General features: G+C 41.4%; 1 protein-coding gene across 5 annotated transcripts in view; it reads right to left on the reverse strand.

Annotated features, from left to right (window-relative positions):
- Positions 1-21,406, reverse strand: part of zfhx3b (zinc finger homeobox 3b) — a 123,053-nt gene that overhangs the window by 33,147 nt on the left and 68,500 nt on the right. For all 5 annotated transcript variants that reach the window (XM_028402450.1, XM_028402447.1, XM_028402451.1 and 2 more), the window contains exon 5: positions 18,765-18,996. In XM_028402450.1, the coding sequence (XP_028258251.1) occupies positions 18,765-18,996 (232 nt within the window). The remainder of the gene's footprint in view (positions 1-18,764; positions 18,997-21,406) is intronic.

Raw genomic sequence — 21,406 nt, forward strand, 5'->3', positions numbered from 1 at the left:
CACTCATTAGCCAGAGGTTGGAGAGCTAGGAGTGAAAGCCCAATAAGGTACAAAAAATTAATTATTTATCTCAGTGGTTGGTGTTTGGGTGCAGCTATGGGGCCTAAAGCGAGGACTCTAACTAGCAGAGGTCTGCCTCTGGAGAACTGCTGGAATAAACAATTGAAAAAAAATGTTGCTGTGGGTGTCAGTTACTCAGAGAAAGCAAACACTAATCACCAAACTAATCATTAAAACAAGCTGCCTACAATAACATGGCTCTCTGTGGATTTGTGGTTCTTCCCCTGTGTACTGATCCAACATCCTAAAGCTCCATCATGTCCTCTGTCTACTTCCTGCTCCTGGCTCATGAATGGGGCCCAGATACAGCCCCCTCCTCTTTGTTCAGCCTCGGCTACTGTTGGCTCCAGCCAGGACCAGTGGCCTCCTGAGAAGGCTGTGATAAGAATTCATTTCTTCCTATTATGTGCTCTTGTCCACTGCCTCAGTTCATCAGTTCAGTGCAACCAAGTCAATGAAAGGGCCTGTAATGAAGCAATCAGATGCAGCCTGGTTCTCTGAGCCTGGCGCTCCATTCCTGGCTCCCAGACCTTAGCTCCCAGTGTTGGATTGGGGTGGGGGCGATGGCGAGGGGAGAATGGACATAAACTGCACACAGGCATTAATTCCAGACCTTGTCTTTCATAGACTGAAGGATAAGCTGCTCTCACATGTGCTTCACACCAGGTCTGCTCTCTCCTGTGGGTTTAGAGAATCATCCAGTTTTACAAAGCTGCATTAGTTTAAACGGGCTGATGTATTGCCACTAAACCATCAAGTCAGGTTTCTGTGGGATTCTGTGCTAAGTTATCAGTCAAAGTTGTCTGATGGAGATCACTCTTCATCTTGCACCACATCCAACCATTTCTTAGTCCATTGTCTCTGCTGCCATGCATTTGCTTGTGCCTCCACCTCTTTAACATGCCTTCAACATATGGAAACCATTAGGGGGGGTTTGAGAGAGGAATGTATGTGTTGAATCTTAATCGGTGCCCTGAAGTAGAAGATTCTGGGTCTCCCTTGTCTGGTAACGTAGTGAAAGTTTCACTATAAATTAAAAAAGTGGCCTTTTGATCTACCTAATATTGTTTTCTTTCCCTTCAGGGGCTGGAAGTGGTTGGTGATATCTTTGATCACCTCCCCCCTTCCCCATCCTCACTTACACACACAAATATACAACATGCACATACTGTATTTTATGGTCTGTTTTATAGAGTGGTCAGGGTTCAACAATAGGGTAACAAAAGAGGCTATAAACTTTGGTAGCAACAATGCTGCTTAAAAGTCACAAACTCATTTATTGCAAGTCAAACTTGGGTTTTATGTCACTTAAAAATAAGGTATTGGCCACATCTCTTTTCCTTCACATTTTTTTTACCTTCCCCAGTCCACCTGCTGCCAGCTTTGGCAGAAAGACCCTGCAGCTGGATTCTACCTGACAAGAGCTCCTTAACAAGCAGCAGTCATTAACCTCAGGAGCAGGCAGCTGCCATGTGATGTAGTGCACTCGGCCTACTGCAGAAGGGCCCTATTGATCCCAGACATACTTGGTGCCTTCCTGGATGTTTATAATCAATATGCAAATAGCCCGCGGCATTGATTCAATATTAATTTTCAATTAGGGAATTCTCGGGGGGTCCTGAGGGGTCAATACAGAACCATTCAGAGGAAAGGCTTGAGCAAGTTGCAGGCATTGACGTTCCTCTACCCAAGACAACTTACTTACTGTTTATTTAGCCAGCCCTGCTGTAAGACCCAGTTAAGGCTACAGATAATAGGCAGAGAGACAGATGGGCCTTTCTGCACTTCTGTAACACCCATTATATAAACTGGATTTTGGTCTAAAGGGCTTGTCCCAACTAATAAGTCATCATCTCACACTTAGTTCTGCTTCTTATTTTGTTAAGTGTGTCTAGGTATAAATGGGCACCATATTAAAATGAACTTTCACAGTTACTTATTTAAGATATTTACTGAATATTTTAAGGATGAGTAATAAATATATGTACATATAAGCTATCTTCATATCTACATACAGTTCTCATCTTTAGGTTTTATCTATTAAACATGTAACAAATCACACATTAAAACGACACTTATGCCTTACAAGAATAAACAAATGTTTTTTCCAGACAAGCTCCCATAATTAATTGAAGCCAGCTACAACTGCCCATGTAATGCTCAGTAAGTGAAAAGCATTTACTGTAAATGGGTAAAGGAATGGAGGGTGAGGCCCGACAATTTCCATGACTGTCATTTACTTAACACTTCATTGTTTCCAAAGTTAGCCTGTCACACTATACTTTCTCTTTTGTTCCTTTAAAAATGGCCATGCTGTAGAATGCAGTAAACCTTGTTTTATTTAGACTTTATGAATATGAGATGAATAAAAAGCTGAACAATGAATTATGTAACACAATCCAGGTAAGACAATTTATAGTTTAAAACATAAAAAAAGCATAGATTCATAGGTCTGCTATTATTTCTATTGACATGGTGTCTTTCAAGGAGAGCTGTGGTTTGTTACTTGACTCTCTGGGTTGCTCTTTGTTGTAACTGTCAAGGCCTTTGTGGCTGTTTACATGAACAATACACATAGTCTTTATCTCATAAACAACACTGCATGCAGAGTTCATAACCTGAGGTTTATTAATTACACAGTTCTGCAGTTATTGGCCAAGAAATACTATATAAATATCTGCACTAATATTATTTTATTTATTTAACTTTTTTTGCCTGGATGGTGCAGGGTATTTGAAACCTTAAACTGAATCTGTAACTCAGTGCAGTTTTAGAAGATTAGATGAAGGACCTGTGGGATTCAGGAGAAAGAAGAAAAAAACAATAAAGTTTCAAATATAAGGAGCTTGAGTGAATGAAGAAACAAGATAAACTGGAATAGGCTAGAAGCATATGAAGCACACTACTTTAGCTGATTCTATAACTTCAAGGCAGAACATCATTTAAATATGACTCCTTTAGCAAATTATTTCAAATTTGTTCGATAGCCTACTGATTTGTATTCTTTGGGCTCTGAATACTATGGGACAGACCACAGGTTTACAGCCATGTTAACTCATGGAGCAGTAAAGGGGAGGCATGAGAAAATTGCTAAGAGTAAGAGAGATAACCTGGTTGGACTATTTGCTGTGCTTTCCTGATGCACTGCCTGAGGTAATTGGTTTAGGGATAACATTAATTACCACATTGCTCATTAATGGATGAAGCCTTTATTGGTTCCATTGATCAGCAGGACCTGTTAGCCATCATCCTAAGCAATGGTGGATGTAACAAGCTTACATATTGGCATATCAATTAATGCAATCAATTCCTGTCTAGCAGTTGCTATTCCTCCTGTCTACCCTGCCCCCCTTCCAATCGCCCCTTCTTTTTTTCCTCTATCATGTATCTGGACAGCCAGGACAAAAAGCCCATGTCAAACAAAAGTTCATTAAGAGACTTCCCAATCGCCCCTTCAGCTGAGGTCATTGCACAGTAGACTGTATGATCTCACTTACGTGTGTAAAAGAGTCCCTCAGCTGTGAACCATCAGTGAACTCAGTGCATTACAGGACCTGAACAGTGGGAGAGAGAACTTTACTAAGAGTAATGTGGTATTCTAACTTCTATCAACCAATATGGCTGCTCATCAAAAGATTATGACTCAATGCTAATTGTTTAAGTCCTTAAAGACTTATGTGATGGCAGATTCTGACCTACAGGTTTGTACTTGGTCTAAGCGTTACTTTTTATTGCCCTGAATGAAAACATGCTTCCTTTTCTTTCCCATTTTCGCTGATTACAAACCTGAAATCCTCTCTGTGTCAAGTGTGCTCCAAAGGGTGACTGACTTCAAATACAAGACTCCTGCACCCTGGTATAGCATGGTGAAATGGGTAGAACATCAGGAATGAATGAGGGAGTAGGGTGTGATAACTGAGAGCACACCATGACAAAGTGGAGGGATTTACCGTTGGGCCCGCAGCACTTCATTTGCTTAATAACAGATCATTCTATAAGAAAGTGGCTGCTCGGAGGGGGATATCACCCAACGAGGATGTCTCACTTGCAGAAATCCTATTTGAAGACAACACCTTTTGAGCGCTCATCCTCCTCCACGCCTAAGACGATCAACGCGCATGACAGGCCCCATTAATATGACGCCCCGTGTAACCTTGCTCTTTCCCCCTCTCTCCCAACAGGAACAAAACTGATAGCCAAGGAGGAGGGGCATTATGTTCTGACTGAGCATGTAACAGGAGGGGTGGTGTTCATTTTGAGAAGATGTCTTACATATCCCCCTCTGAGCCACCTGGAGCCACCTCTTAGAAGGTGAGAGAAGTGCATGAACTATGGGTAAGAAGGTACTGAGTTTTGTTTATGTCTATCTCAAAAAATCCTTCGTTCTGCAGAAGGGTTAAGTTCATGTCAATAAAGTTGTTGGCTTCTTTACTAACCTTTCTTACATGCTACATCAACAACAATAGCCAGACATAAGCTAAATGGCCAGAGCTCAGCTCACTAACTCATTTCAACATGCACCTATGTCTCTCTATATTATTATTGTGCCTATAATACAATCTTAAACACACTGAATCTGAATGTGCCTCCGGTAGCTGTAATTCTGCGATGATCACTGACAGTGAAAGGAGATGACATGTTGTTTGGTCAATGTTATGAGCCAAGTGGGAGACCAGATATGCAGGCAGTTTGTCGGACACCCCTAACTCACTCAGTGCAGGGACCTCCTGACGCTCCCCACCCCACCCCCACCCCGTCCCCTGAGCAGCACACAAGTGGGCTGAGCAATTAACAATTTCATGCTGATTGCCTGAAGCATGTTTTGCTATGCCATAAAGATAATAGCATGAAGGGTGCAGTGGCAGCAGCCCCCACTCCCACTCCTCCGGTGTTCCTCTATTGCTTCCATCTCTCAATTCTCTCCTGTGCAATTCACATGTTGGAATGGCGCTCTGCTTGCTTGCTTTATTAAAGACACTCTCCCTGCTTAGAGGGCACATTTAAGAAAAAATATATATATATAACAATGACTCCCTGAAGAGTAAACAGGGATGATTATTAAAGGGAAAGAGAAAACTAGAGTCTTGGTCTCCCACTGGCTTCTTGATTTGAAAGTCTAATTTGGCAACTGCACACAACAGGCGTGCAGGTAGACAAAACAAACAGGTTCCATTCACCCAGACAAACAGAGCATGCTCAGAGAGGCTGCTGGTGACAGCCCTCATCTTCCTCATTGTCTTCCCCACCATGGCATGACAGCAATCCACTCTGACCATGGAGCTCACTGCTGTGCAACAGGGAAACCTGTGCACCACTATGCCTGCTATTTGTGTACAAGAGCATATAAGAGAGTGCCAAATGCTGCAAGTAAATGGCATCACATTAGTAACTGTGTGAACCTAAAATGGTGGTATTTTCTGTTAGAAGAAAGAGATCTGAAGTGTGAACAGAGTGGAGAGGAAACAATGGCAAAAGCCTAGGAAAAAAAAAAGAATTTATTGTGTGTTAGATTTTTTTTTTGTATTATCACTGTAAAGAAATGCATTGTGCATAAAGGGAAACGGCTTGACTTCACCAAACAAAACCACTGCCATCTAATGGTAGTCAACACAGAGTTGAGTAGTACACTTCACACACCAGTCTGCAGAGTTCACATTGTATCATATTGTATTTCAAAAAAGAATGAACGGCCTCATGTTCCAACACAAAAACACATAGATCATGTTGTGAAAGATTATATTTCATACTACATATTGAACACAAATGCTCATATGTTCTGAAGGAAATTAAAGGGTGGGTATTGAAATCACTACCGATTTCTATTACTTGACTTCACAGTAGGATGACCTCTAAACATTTCCCTTTCTGTGCCTGTGAGTTAAAAGTTACATAGCTATTTTCTGATAGAGAATAAAGCAGAAGTAAATGACCAGCTGCGTTAAGTCTGCTAGTACTCATAGGTCCACATTATTAACAATCTAGCCCTAGGGTCATTATTTTTACTATGTGAAAACAAACCCTAAAGACATAAGGAGGAGCTGTGGACAAAGGGGTTGCAGCACCAGCCCCCTCTGCCCCCTCTGGTCCGCCCTCTCTGACCCCCTCCCTCCCACCGTCACCTCCCAGGCTTCTGGTCGCCTTTCCACCCCCCGGCTGAGTGTGAAAGTCCAGCTGGCGCACTGACACTCTTGACACCACAGCTGAACATCACTGCAGTTACAGGCTCCATATTGTTTATGATATGGAGCCATTAATTTGCATTCTCAGGGAGCAAACATGCACACACAAACACGTACACACTTACCAAGCGATAAGCAGAAACATGTTTTTGTGTTAATTTATATTGTATAATGTCACCCCACCACCACCACCACCACCCAGACACACAACAACACACACACTTATAAATTGCAGTCACATCCCCCTGCTAGAAGGGGATGATAATTGCGGACGGCCAATAAATTACTGCTGCCTCCACATCAATTATAAGCATCACGTCTGGCAATGAGGAAAATGAGATCTTGTGACAAATTTCATGAGGCTTGGCTGCCCAGCAGCCTTTCTTAACATGCTACAGATAGCAATCCCTTATCTAGCCTCTGTAATGGGGAGCTACGGATAGAGAGATGGAGCTGCAGCCATTTAATTAAAAAGCTGGGGGTAGGGGGTGGAGAGGTGTAATTCATTGAAAAGGCACAGGAAGGAGACAAAGCCTTTGTCTCCAATACATATTTTGCTCAATATTGTCTATCATCAGTGGGCAAGTATGTATCTCCTCTAACAACATTTCTGGAGATTTGTCCCAGTCTTTGCGCTCATCTCTGCACCATTTTCCTCTTTCCTTCACTCCCTCTTCTCTCCTTGTTTTTTATATTTCCCAGGAGCCCACTGTTTTCTCCACTGGGACAGCTGCAGCGTTTTTTTTTTGTTTTTTTTTTTTACGAATGACTGCAGTGGACAGACAGTGGCACTGAATGAAATGGCCCCTGCACCTAATTGTATTCCCACCTGGGTAAGGCAGGCAAGGGCGGAGGCTTCAAGAGCACACCAATGAGGATTTATGGCAGACAGGGAGACAGCAAAATAAAACACCAAAAGGGATGGCTCTTAAATCTCATTCCCAGCGCAATATTCATTGTAGTTGCAATCGGGTGTGATGATAGAGCATTGAAAAAACGACCGCTGTGTTCAAATTATGGCTGTACTCTCTACTAATATTTAACATCATTAGAAAATCATTAGAAAACCATCATAAAACCTGGGATTATGACCAGAGCATTAAACACAATGATTATTCAGTGTGTTCCTTCTCTGCTTTGCCTTGGAAATGAGATTTGCACTGCTGCGGCTATGTAGGGGAAAAGTATGAATATTTTTCATAATTACTGTAACATTTGAAAAACATTGGCTTGCATGAATTACTATACCATTATGAAGTTGTGTTTGTCTGCCCAAAAGCAAAGTTTCCAATGAGGCTTTGCATAGGATATCATTAATGCACTTTCACGGGGGCATCAGTAGGAATAATGCCAATATTTTATTAAACCTCACAAAGTTGTTCCAGCTATATGGGTAGAGGAGGCACACAAATTCAAAGTATTCATAAAAAAAGGGTAATGGAAATCATTTTTTTTGTTTTTGGCTACATCGTCATCACCATGCTCAGACTGGTACAACAGACAGATTGCAGTGAAGTTTCAAAGCAATAAATACACTTCAGTAATGGATATAAGCTCTTTAAAGAAAACATCTAAAAAAGAAATTCAGCAAATCAGGTTTCAAGACTGCAAGTAGGAGCGTATATATCTTCTACTGTAAGCCTATGTACTGCTCTACTTGAAGAAAGGGAGGGCCAATAGTGTCAGAGTTGAGTCTTTACTTTTTGGGATTTCTCGGCAGCCCCATTATCAAGAGCAGCCATCAGCACAAAGATAAAAGATCCTAATGGAGCTGGCCCTAGTGGAGATGAAAGGTGCAGAGATGGCACACTGTTATGAATCTCTAATGCAGCCCGTGTTTCTAAGGTAATGACTGACTCTCAGGCCTTTTTCACAGGCTTCCCTGCTTAGGGCCTATAGGCGATAAAGGTATCCTGTTCCTTGTCACAAAGGTAGAAACTCTGTGACTTTTGGCCACATTGGTAGTGCAAACTGTGCTGAAAGGGTATTTGTAGAAAAAAAGCAAACCCATGTCTACTCTGATTTACTCAATGGATTGGCATAATCAGTTCAAAACAGTAGCAAGGCTGAAAGTAACATTCTTTGTCATCGCCAAGTTTGACTTATGATTTGTTGCTCTTTCTCAAATAAATGGTAGTCAATGTGATATGAATAAAATGTGGCAGATGACATGATTTTGGAATGCTGAATAAACAAGAGCAGTGATGATTTTAATATATTCAGATGCAGAAGTATGGTTGTTTAACAGTAGGTGCAGACTATGAACAACATTCTTTCTGGGTCAGGATGAGCAGGGGGCTAATGTAAGAGCAAATCCTTGTCAAGCTTTTCAGAGTAATTGAACTGACACTTATGAGAACCAATGTTCTTTTAAATGCATTACTTGGCAGATATTCGGGCTTTTGTCCCTTAAACTTTGCCAGCAAAAAAAAAATCATGCCCTTTGAACAACAGGGAGAGGTGAAAATACATAGCGAGAGAAGTCTTTTCTTCAGTCCCTTTCACAGAACCTAATGGATTGTGAGCACTTAATGCATTAATCAATCAATATCTTTCACTGTACATCAACAACGCGACCAAGTTATGAATGACCTTTGCAACAAAAAAGGACACTTAGATGCACACGAGATTGCTCCTAGGTTAGTAACTTGTGCCCGGTTTTTACCACGCATGATTACACCTTCACAAGGCAGAGGGTCATTAACAGTACACTAAATACACCAAGCCTGGACAATTTGCACATACATTTGCTGGAAGTATAGTGGAAACCCTACCTGCTGCTGATTACAATGTACCCTATAAAACATAATAAGCACCAATATGAATTTACTACACCATAGCAGGGCGCATTTTTCCCTTTACACACTGCATTATAATCCACTGTAAGGAGCAGGGTTGGTCACCAAGCAACCTTTAAACTGCTTTGGCTTCTTCTGGGAAGACATCATGAAAAGGTAAGTGCTCCTCTTTGTAGCACGGCTTACACACTAATTTGAAGATAGTCCTATTATTAGATAAAAGAATATGAAAAAAATGGTATACACAGTGGAGAGAAAGAGCAAAAACTCATGCTATAGTGGTCAATGCACAACAGTCTTAAAAAGTGACTGCAGAGGGCCTTTAAACAAGGCAATAGGATTCACTCTCCCCCCACACAACATGCTTTTGCCAATTTTAACATGACAAAAACACAATGCATTTTTTCCTAATTCTGGCTCAGGTGCCACCTTAAATCGAGTGAACCACCCTCAGAATGCTGCTCTGTCTGTCAGACTGACAGTGACTTGTTACTGGATTCAAACACATCCACTATATTCACCATTCTACATCGCACACACAGATGTGTGCCCCATCTCAGCTTTCCCAAGGGCTTGAAATATTCAACATATACTTGAGAAAGAAACCTCACTCAGCAAGCACTGCTGAGGTTAATCAGAATTTCTTACGTATTTCAAAAGAAAAATACCTAAAGATCTTCCCTTAAAAAAGCAGATTTTATGTCCCTGTGCAACAAAAAGAATGAATGTTTCCTGCAGCAAGAAGACACTGTTCTTTACAGATTACAGTAAACGTGGTCCTCTAGAGACAGCTCAGCATTATGCTTCTGGTAATAAAAAGTGAAGAGAAAATTGGGGTAAAAACACAAATGAGCTGAAGATCATGTGGCCCTTACAGCAATTTTTAAAAAAGTATTACAGTTTTTAACGCACTGCCAATCGTGGTGTAATTTTATTTCACACAGGTGTTCACATTATTCATTGAGCTATCCACAATTTTCTTTTATTTTTAAACACGAATGAATTATGAAAGAAAATAGGATCCTTAGCACACAGTGCTTATGTCTGAATAATTATCTTTTGTGATCAAGTGTTAGACCACACTTAGCTAAATAAGATGTATGAGGTCATTTCTAATGACATGAAACAGCACATGCCACACCATTATTGATCTGTATGTTTGTAAATCTATACCCATCATTGCCTAAAACTGATGGATGTTCAAGGTTGTCCAGTTTCAGCACAATGTAATTAGTGAACAAATATATGTTACATATGATTAATATAGAACATTGTACACACGTTTCACATAAATGGGTAATATCATCAACAGTCTACAGTGATATTATTTAAAATGGGTGTTGATTACTGACATGGATTAATGGCATGGACACATATATACAGTATCACTGTAATAATAAACAAAAAAAACCCTACACTTTCTATGGTCAATTCCGCTTCACTGGTAGATTGACTTGGTATGTCCTCTTTAATGCTTATTGAACAAGCATGAAAATTGACCTTTGCTTTCTTTCAAAGAATTCATCTGAATATGCAGGATCTGCTTGAAGGCCTTGTGAACAGCAACAAATGGTCAATATTCTTAATATAGTCATCATTTGCTTATTGTGTAAACAGAAATACAGCTCTTTTCCTTGCATTATACCATCATGTGTGATGGTATAATAAACACAATGCTGTCAGATAGAGATGCATGTTTGTCATTGAATAAACATCTGTGAAACACAAGCAGCTCTATGGGGAGTCAAAAAGTAATAATACAGTATTTCCACATTTATATGTACAATGTAAGTTTGTGTGTGTGTATGTCTACAGTTTTCAAATGGCAGATATCAAATTTTGTTGTATATTGCAATGAGAATATGGCATTCTATTGTAATCTATTCTGTCCTATAAAATATATTTGGTAATTGGTCACAATCTTCATTGAAAAACTGAAACTGTTTTTTTTCCCTTCTCAGTGGTCATTCTAGAAATGGCTACAGAACAGTATCCTATCATTTACAGTGTAAAAGCCTGGCACCTCATTCACATTCCCTTACTTAAATATCATCCATCACTGAACTCATGCATACTCCTTTGCTCCATATGGACACTGGGAAGAACAAATCTACAGCCAACTAATAAAACAACAGCGACAGAGCAGCATTTCCAGCCAGACAAAGAGACACTGTGAGGGATGGGCCATTCGCTGGACCAGGAGGAACATCATAAATTTGACTGAGTCAAACAAAAAGTATTTTGTCCTGGATTGTCACTAAGCCGGCGATCACATCTGGTTAAACAGATACTCCCTCAAAATCTTGACATCCTTTCTTTAACAAACATTGGCCTCATAGAATAATTACTGTGTAAGGAGTAGTCGCCACCCAACAACAGACATTGTATGTATGTGTTCCTGCTAATCAACCACATTGTTCTTCACAGCACTCATCCCCACATAATCACTGGCTTACTGTGTGGCAGTTTTATGGGTAAATTACCAAGACACAGACAGACACAGTCCACAGACCTGAAGGTGCTTTGTAATCAATAGGATCCTACTATGGTATTACACTCCAAGCGGTGTGAGATTTTCCCAGTTTGCCCAGCTACAGGGTGGGGTGCATATTAGTGAAAACTAGACAAATTTAGAATAATTCCCTATACCCATCAGTGGAAAGTTCCCTCTAATGTCATACACACACCATCACCAGTGTACAGTAGAGCCTCCCTCCCACTCATATTATCCTTTTGTGTTTTTTCACCAAACTCATCCATTTCTCTTCATCCACCCTCCTCTCACCCTCCTCAGGTGGTGTGTAGTGTACTGTCAAGCACAGCATGAATCAATGACTGGTGCTCACGCCCACAGGTAAAGGTTAGTAAGGTTCACTATTGAATTATTTCTGTACTTCTCTCATTGCTGCCATCTACCTGGCTGCTTTTAGTTGATGTGTTCGAGGCACTGGAGGGGACTCTTTTTGCTAATGCACTCCACACATGAATGTATGTGTGTGTTTGGTGTGCTTGTGTGTGAGAGAGAGATCCGTCTGTAATGATGTTGTCTTCACATGTAACAAACATCGCATGAATTTGCACATTAGGCATCATGTACACATGTGTGCTTATACACACACACTCACGTTCTACTCATGCCTATCTATCAGACACTGGATAATGAATCACAACATCTGTGCTTTCAGCCAGTCTTTGTTTCATCTGTCTTTATTCTAATGGAGCCTTCGGAGTGTGAGGGCAAGATGCTGCTGGATAGGGCATCCTTCACTCTCTGGTTTTGTTTTGCTGTCAGCGAGGCTGATCGTCTCTGCTGGACCCAGGGTGAACTCATCCATAGCACAGATCATGCCCTTTGATCCACCAGCTCTCTCTGGGGGGCACAAACAGCCTTATTAAAAATGGCTAAATAAAACTTTCCTAGCCTCGACTCGATAGTTCCCAAACTTTACCCCTGTTTCTTCTCTGATGTTGCCTATGGTCAAATTGAGCTGCCTAATTCTGACAGCGAACAGCACTGTTCACCCAATACCAAAACATCGAGACAAATGAAGCAATCTAAGTATTTAACAATTTATCGGTTTGTAGTTCCTAGACTACCTGGCATATACTTGCAATACAATCAATATCACAGACAAGACCATACTGTATGTAAGATGATAATGTGAGCCTTAGGGGAATGTGCAGGAAACTTATGAAAAAATGAAATATTACAACTATTACATATTACCAGTAAAGAAAAAGCCCAATGAGTAGAAGTATCTGTAATGCACCGTAACCACAGGCAACTTAGTTTGCCAAAAAACAGTAGTAAATGTGCTGCTGATACTAAACCACAGAGACAGACAATACTACCACTTTGTCACTGTACATTAAAGAAGTCATGACACTCAAATGCCAACAATGCTTCAAAATAATATCACATAATAATAAAAACAAGCATATATCTATTGCTAAACCTCTGGTTACACTAAAAATGTTTTACCAGCTTATATCCTCTATTTACATGAATCATTAATTGAAGAGCAGAAAAGTGCTTCTCCTTCATCTCATGTACCTATGGCAGCGACATGACTGCTGCTATAATTAAACCCATCACAACCATCATGTCTTTGGCACCTAATCTATTCCCTCCTCCTCTGTCTGTGTCTGTCTGTAACCACAGACTTCCCACCATCAGCCCTGACTGACAGATCTTATGGAGGCTGTGGTCACTCTGTGTGAGTGGCACCAGGGGCAGCAGGGGCTACTGCATTACCTCCTTGCCCTCTCTGTGAGCTCCTCCTGAGCCTGCAATCCAGCACCTCACACCACCGATCACCACCTCTGCTCCAATATCCAGCAGCAAAGCCTCCAGGCCTGAAAATAGAACTCATTAACACGTTTAGTAAGTACAAATGAGATGACTGTCTCCTGATGGACTGTCTATCTTTTGGATCAGCTTTCAAGGAGAGTGTGTGGTAATGACAAGAGAGAGGGAAACCAATATTATAATGTGCTGCCAGGCCCCTCTGAAAATGGGCTTGATGACAGGGAGAGCCTCTTGCACCCACATACAGCCTGGTTTTCAGTGTGGACACCTATGTGTGTCCTCGTTTATGGGTATGTGAGTTTGCAAAATAAAATCTAGTGCATATTTACACCCACATGACACAACTGTGTGTGATTTTCGCAAGTGAACTCACACACAGGTCATAAAACATACAGCACACAAGACAAGGTGAACTCAACATGTGTAGATATCCCCATGTACAGTTGCTGCATTAATAGCTTTATGTTGAGGTTATTACGCCTGTTGTTTTAACATGACTAAATATGTCCTCAGTCAAATCATCACTTTTCTCTCTTTATGTGTTTATATAAATGCTCCTCTTTACATTTATGTGGCCTCTGTTCTCTTCTAATGCACTGGACAGGGTGGCAAACCAGGAGTCACCCACCTTCTATCCACAGGCAAAACTAGTCAGCGTTTACAGAGCAAAGGATGACTGTGGAATGGCACTGAAAATCTGGACAGCAGACATTTTTATTCACAGCCTATCCCAGAATAGAGTGGTGGCTTTCTGGTCAATTTGCTATTACAGAATGAGCCAGGAGTGGAATTCAAACCAAGCCAGTAAAGCACTGGGCAAAGGGAAAGAAAAGGTTTGCTTGTGTTAGTTTGAGCAGAAGGGTCATATGAATACCGAAACACAACTGGAAAATCTATAAAGCCATCATTTTGGCTTTTTAATAAACGTCTAGTCTTTTGTAATATTTTCAAAATGAAAAGTAATGTATTTATGAATTTCCTGGCACGTTCTGCAGACAGCAAACAATTTCCTATGCTGCCGAGATGCCCTTCGGACAGGGATTAGCAGGCAGGCGACTGACAGAGGCCTGACTGAGCTGTGGGCCCTCTGGGGCCCTGCTCATCCAGGCCTGCACAGTCCTCATCCTCATATCCACTCTGCATCACCAGGGCAATAACAGCCTTTATTAAAAGAGCATTGCAGCAGTGTCTGTCTATACAACTTACTTTCAGATTGGCCATAATGTGGCATGTAGAAAGGGTCTGGTGGTTAGGGGCTACAATATCCTGTTTCTGGAAAGGTTTACTTTGCATCTTAACAAGCATGAATAAGGAAGGACATTCCAGAAATGGCTACCGTCTGTTTTGCTGTTGCCTGTGGGGAGCAAAAAGATCAAACTATGGCCCTAGCATGCCATCAGAGCGTGGCCTGACTCACCTCTGATCTTACCTGGCTTTAACAGCTGTAGCTGTTTAGCCAGTGGACATACTGATAGTTACTGTATAGTGTAATAGCAGTGGAGAAGAAGCCCCTGCTAATACGCTGCAAAATAATAACCAGAGAATGAAAATAGAAGTATAGTCGTTTTAAAAGACTAGATGGTTACATATTTTATCTGCTATCATAATATCCAAATGTTAGCAGCAAGATGTTCTGCAAAAACTGAATACAGCTGTATTGCTGCATTTTTTCCATGTCGCTGACTGTTTTCCAGCATTTTCATAGTGTCTCAAGAATTATGCATGAGGCAGAGAGGGAGGGAGGGAGGGAAGAGAAATGCTCCTGTTGTCAGGACAGGCCTTGCTATTAGGTGTGTGACCCTGAAAGTGCACCCCTTTTAGCGAAACAAGCAATGGATCTCATATTGGATACCACTATTATGCAGTAATTTGTATGCATCCTTTCCTCTCATTTCCATTTAATAATGCACACAGCTCCCCTGCCCAGTTTCTCAAACTGGTCATTAAAAGTAATGCTGATCTAAACTGGAGGCTTAAGTTCCACTTACAAGCAGTCACGAAGTGGCACATGAAACAACTGCATAGTCAGAGTAAGATAAACCTTTCCCAAAGTCTTCGCTCTTGAATCCCCAGAGTTCTATGTCCACACAGACAGGACACAAGGACTGGTCGCTCTCCAGGTGGCCCCATCCCCAGCCTTCTCCTTCCCAGCCTTCTAGGCTCACAGACAGGGATTTCCTCCTGCGATGAGGGCCAAGCCGTCACAGCCCAGCGATCAAGGGTCTGCCATCTGTGACTGAGGCAGATTTACAGCAGGAGCTAATCCACACTGTCAGCCACGTTTGTTCTCCATCTCTGCCTCCTCCTTACACATACATAAACTCACACAGCACCACTGAAAATACTTTATTTATTGTATTATTACTAAATACTATCTTCTCCATCATCTTTTTTTTTCTTTGTCTTTCAAACAAAAAGCAAGCATTCCTTGCAGAAGGGCATTCACCCTTCAGTGCAATTTAACTCTGCCCTTTTTAAAAGGCATGATCTCATTCTGTTCTATTCTCAAAAAATAACTTTAGTCGATTAAATGTTAAGAAATGAGAAACCTCAATGTGTCATTGAGTTATATGCCCTGGTGAACATCATTCATATGAAATAGGGTCATCATATGCTCAAGTGTCACACTAGCTCTCACATGTGAGCTCCCCAAACTCGTTTCCCCACTACTTGCCTGACTATTATCTTTCATTCTCCAGACTGGTCTCACTTGTACACATACAGCCTGATACTTTGCACTGGCACTTGTCAGCAGTCACCATTAGCCCCTGTACAAGACAACTCTTTGTATCATTAAGACATAAAATACATTTCATTCTCATGCTGTCAAAGCAACTCCAGAGAGCTCCACACATTTCCCTCTTGCTTTTGCTGTCATATACATGACTCTTCTCAATTTTCTGTGTATATCCTCCACCTGGTAATGAGCTGCTATTCCTAAAACCAGAAGCCAGCAGTGGCGCATCAGTTCAAGTCAGAGATCTCTGCACACAGGGCAGCTGTTTAGAGCTGGGGTCCCTCTGAGACCTCTTTTGTTTCTCCATAGATAAAGGGTTAAAGAAGACAAATGGAGGTGGGGCCACAGAGCAACATGCCTAAGCAGCACATTTATAGTATGAGCAAGAATTATAAACAATGCAGGGCTTTTATCCTTGTGTTAGTCTAATTAAAAAGAATCCTAATTTCTGCTGCCCTTGCTCTCTTAAGACATACAACACATTTGTGGCATTAGATCCCTGCAATGTATTTTCTGCATCCTTATAAAGAACATTAATATGTAGAGTTACATATCAGTTCATGCAAGAGCTATCCCATATTCATTCCAATTTGTATGTCAAAATATTAGTCTCTAAAATTCAGGGGAGGGAGTGGGCATGTAAAAATTATGTCATGCTAGCATACCGTGCCACTTCTCAGTGTAATGCTGACATTTGTTTGACTTGGGATCTTCCCTGAGTGGAGAAAGCAGATTTCATATGTTTTGGGAAAAATCCCAGGCAGGCTACAAGCCCAGCACCTAAACCAGCAGAGAAACACGCGCAGGATCACAGAACAGCAGCAGGCAAGGGAATTGCTGTCTAGGTGACCCAGAAATCCAGGGGCAACTTTGTTTTAACAAACCAGGGAATGTTCCACCACTTTAGCAACTATGCCTCAACCACAAAAAGAGCCCTGTGCCACAGAAGAGCAAGAGGAAAGGAAATTAAATATTACACTGGGAGGGAATGGTTCAGCCCTAACTGAGAGGTGGGGTGATAGGGTAAACCAGCACAGCTGACACTTTTGGGGTCTAAAAAGAAGTGAGGGGTGCAGAATCAGCAACTTTAGAGTTAATGATTGAAGTGATATGATCATTATTGTGGTAATTTGATCAACATGTTCGGTCAACAGATTTTTTTCCCACACTTTCTCTTAACTGAAAACAAATGGCTGTTGAAGAATGACTAAATACTAATGGGTCATAATCACTGGTTTTGAATTTTCCTAATACAAATAGTGCTAAAGCAGTCCCTAAAACACAAAGAAAACAATAAAAGGCATTAACACCAATCGCAATAAAAAAAATTCACCATCAACTAGATTATAAAGATTCAGTTAGATACCAGACATCTGTTCAAATGAGACCTGCTGTAATTTGATGAAGCTCTACAAGACACTGTTGTATGATGTGTGTGTGTGTGCATACAAATGATACTGCCCACATAGTTAACGCTGGGGCACATGGCCTAACCTAAGGCCGGGATCCCTAATCCTGGCATAAACAGCAGTATAACACATCCAAGGTTAAAAGGAAAACTGATACATCATCTACTAAAATAACACATTTATTTGCAAACAGCACAACTATTCCTCTTGTCTGAACACACACACAAAATTCCCAACCCCCCGTCCCTTTTAACCTAAATGGCCCTTCCTCTTGCCTTTGCATGTTTCGCTTGTCCACTGTACTGTAGTCATTAACATATTTGGAGTGCAGTGAGCAGAAAGCTTAATTGTCCCTAATTGCTCAGCTAAATATGTTCTCTAATGATTTGCTTCAGATCTGTGACTGCCTTTTGCGCAATTTCCCGGCCGCTGGCTTCATTATCCCTGCCTCCTTGGAACAAAGCGTCTTCACAGGCTGGCTTTTTTTTCCTCTTCTCCTACATAACACAGACAACGAGTATGTGTGCGAGGGAAGTAATGGTTCCCTCTTGGAAGGACACACAATAGAGCCTCTTTGTCAGGGCACAGGAGTTAAAGTGATTAGAAAACCAAATCTGTACTAAGAAAGGGTGTTAATTGACCACAGCTCACTCTTCCTAATCAGTCCATAATAAATGGGCAGTTGAGGCACTTTGTTTCAGCCATGCTACTGTGTCTGTTTTTTGGTGTTCTTATTGTTGTTGCAGCTGCTGTTGTTGTTGTTCGGCTCCTCCTTCTCTACCCAGTCTAAAAAGGTCTTAAATGGCTGAAAAGACAGTTCCTATTGAAAGAGGCACTTAATTTGATTGAAGCACCCTGTCCTTATAAAAATTCTAGATACTATTGATGATCAAATTATACATGAAATAAATTTACAAATCTAACTTAAATTGTTTATTTTTTTTCATTTGATTCTGTTCTAATAGTCGATGACAAATAGTTCCTGTTCCTGCAAACATCTCCCATCTGTAGAAAAACCCTTTCTCTGCCATTTTCTTTGTCGTGATTTAGATTTATATGTATTCACACAAGGACAGGAGGGTGCATATCTATGTGAAGTTTCTATCTCCACAAAACCCTAACGTGATCTAAACGTTGCACATTCTTTCTGGTGAGGATGGACTATTAAACCTTATTAGTTTTGTGTGTTTCTTGTGAAAAAATGTATGAGAGAAGAGTTAACAAAGATCAAGAAAAAAAAAAACAAAAAGAGCCACAGGGGCATGGTCTGACCTGTATCGGATGAAGGGCATTTGCGGATGGTGAAGATGGAGCTGAGGTCTTCCTCCTCCTCTGGCAGGCCCTTCTGCAAGCGTTGAAGCTTCCTGAGGCTCTCACTGCGTTGGTGCTTCATAGAGCGCACATGCTGTATCAGGTTGAGCTTGGCCTTGGTCGAGTAGTTGCACAGCACACAATGGTAGTAGCAGGCATCACCCTCCACTGCGTTCTCGTGCTGCTGCAGGTGCTGTAGGAGGGATTAGGAGACAGAGAGAGATGGATAGAGAGAAAGGAAAACAGGGAAAGGGGAGAGAAAAAGAAAAGAGAAAGAAGTTATTGTCTATGGCAGATAGCTGGCTAGGCACCACCGACTCACTTTCACTCACACAGTTGGCAAATGAACAAATCAATTCCCAATCACAGCCCTGTTGTTTAACATCCAGACCTCTTCCACTTCAGGACAACTGTTTGGACTGCACACTTGTCTGCGTGAGTGTCTGTATCAGTGGGCTAACAGGACAGGAGAGGCCTGGGAGGAACGCAAATCTCAGGGGCCCATGGGTGGGTAAGAATCGCATCAGCCACCCTTCAGAAACCGTGGGTCTGCAGCCTCACAGACGGAAGGAAGCATTGATCCCCTTCACTCAACAGAAGCTTCCCGTCTCTGAAAAGGAAACTCCAAACATCTGCCTGTTTCACGCATGGGATACTAAATATTGATCATGGTGAGTTAAATCCGCGCTCTCTCATAGGGAAAGAGAGGCAAACCCAGCCGGTGGTAAGGCAGGAGGGGGACTGAGCACATTCTGAAAGAAAATGAAACATTCCACAACAGGAGGACAACCTTCAGAGGACAGGAAATCAGGAGCAGTATTGACCTGTCAACCCCATTGCTTCTTCCAAGACTCAACAGCATGCCTAGTCCAGCCTTCAGCCCACCCTCCGTAGTGTCACAACATGCATAACACCCCGTAGTGACACCATGCCACCACAGCCTCTCGTCACACCACCAAGCTCCAGTCTAATTACCTCCAGCATGGCTCAATCAATGATGCAGGACCAACACAATATGGCTGAGCCTGGGGTGAGCAACAGCGTTATTGACCATTATCCTAAAGCATCACACTGATTGTTGCTGCATGTTTAGAATGAAAGCCCCAGACTCAGTATGGCCACTTGTGTCATGCCTGTCATGTGCTGCTCTTATATCAAACCATGAAGTCTTGCTGTGTGTTTCTGTAGCTGCAATCAATGTCAATCACCAAAAGTTTTCCTGTTTTTCCTCTAATCCTTCTGACCCCTGTGTCTCCTGTGAGGCAGGGCAGGAAGACAGAACGTGTATTGTAAATTGTTGTGTATAGCAAATATAAAGATTTTGGGCATATACGACCTAAATAGAGGTGGAACAATTTGGACACATTTAATCACAGATGATGAATATCATAATACGTTATTTTTAACCAGGTAGAGTACTCTGGTGACAATTAACCTGCAGCAATAAGAAGGTAAACATTTAACTGATATCAAAGCAATTGAAAACTTGAAAACGACTTGGACTTTTATGTCTAATGAACAATCAGAAAATTGAGACATTCATCAAGAACAAACTGAACTTTCCTTTCCAGCACTAGATGGCCTGTTTGGCTGGCTGGAAAATGTAAAACCAATGGAAACATTACACATTTAACCGCATTACATCTAAATCAGGTGTTGACAGCCTGGTGGAAAAAAAGTCATAACAATATTATGCCTCCCTAACATGCTCTTGTCCCTTTCTCCTAATGTTTAATTTTCTGGCAATATTGTAATATTGCTATGGGGTTTTCTGAGCTATTGTGTTTCATTCTCTTTGGTTTCATATTTCTCACTTGTACACCTAAAATGTGCATTAAGACACCGCTTCCAGGAAAAGGAATAGGAGTTTTTTTTTCTCGTTGTGAGCCCCACAGCTCAGTGTAATAGAGTTATTAGGTGATTGTAAAAAGCTCTGTGTGCTCTCCTTTCTCGCCTCGTTTTAAGCCATCCATGATGTCATAAATAGGTGTTGCTGGATATTGTGGGAGCCCTCCTCCCTCTGCTTCTTCTCCTCTGTGCACAAATATTGCATCAGACGTAAGGTAGAGAGAAATCTGAGAGACAGATTCAGTTATAGATGACACCAAATCAATCAAATTGCTTTTAGACATAGCAGATGTCTTGAATTAAAAAAAAGAGCTCTTGCCACAAATGACTCAACGCTCCAAAAATCTACAAGAAGACAAGTTTTAAAAAATGACAGCACCTGACTGAAACTTCAAAGCTAGTCTCATGAGGTAGGGAAAAAAAATCCTGGGAGTTTTATAGTTTCCCATAAAAAGCACAGGGTTTATATAGGAGTGAACTTGAGACTGCCTGCCCCAGAATCGACCGTAATTCACTATAAACCTGACTGGCCAAGAGGATGGCCTCAACAGGGCCAAAGCTGGCTTACCCCAGTGCTTATAGCTCTACAGTCTACAGTGTCAAATGGTTGCACCTGTAAAGCAACACTTTCACCATCTCTGCACTGGCCATGACCCAAAGCAGTCTGGGGCATTTAGAGTCAGTGAAAGAGGGAGGATATCAAACCAATGAAGACAGAGGTGGTCCCAGCTCATTCAGTATTCCAGAGAGTACTG

This window comes from Parambassis ranga, chromosome 3, assembly GCF_900634625.1.
Source record: "Parambassis ranga chromosome 3, fParRan2.1, whole genome shotgun sequence".
Lineage (NCBI taxonomy): Eukaryota > Metazoa > Chordata > Actinopteri > Ambassidae > Parambassis > Parambassis ranga.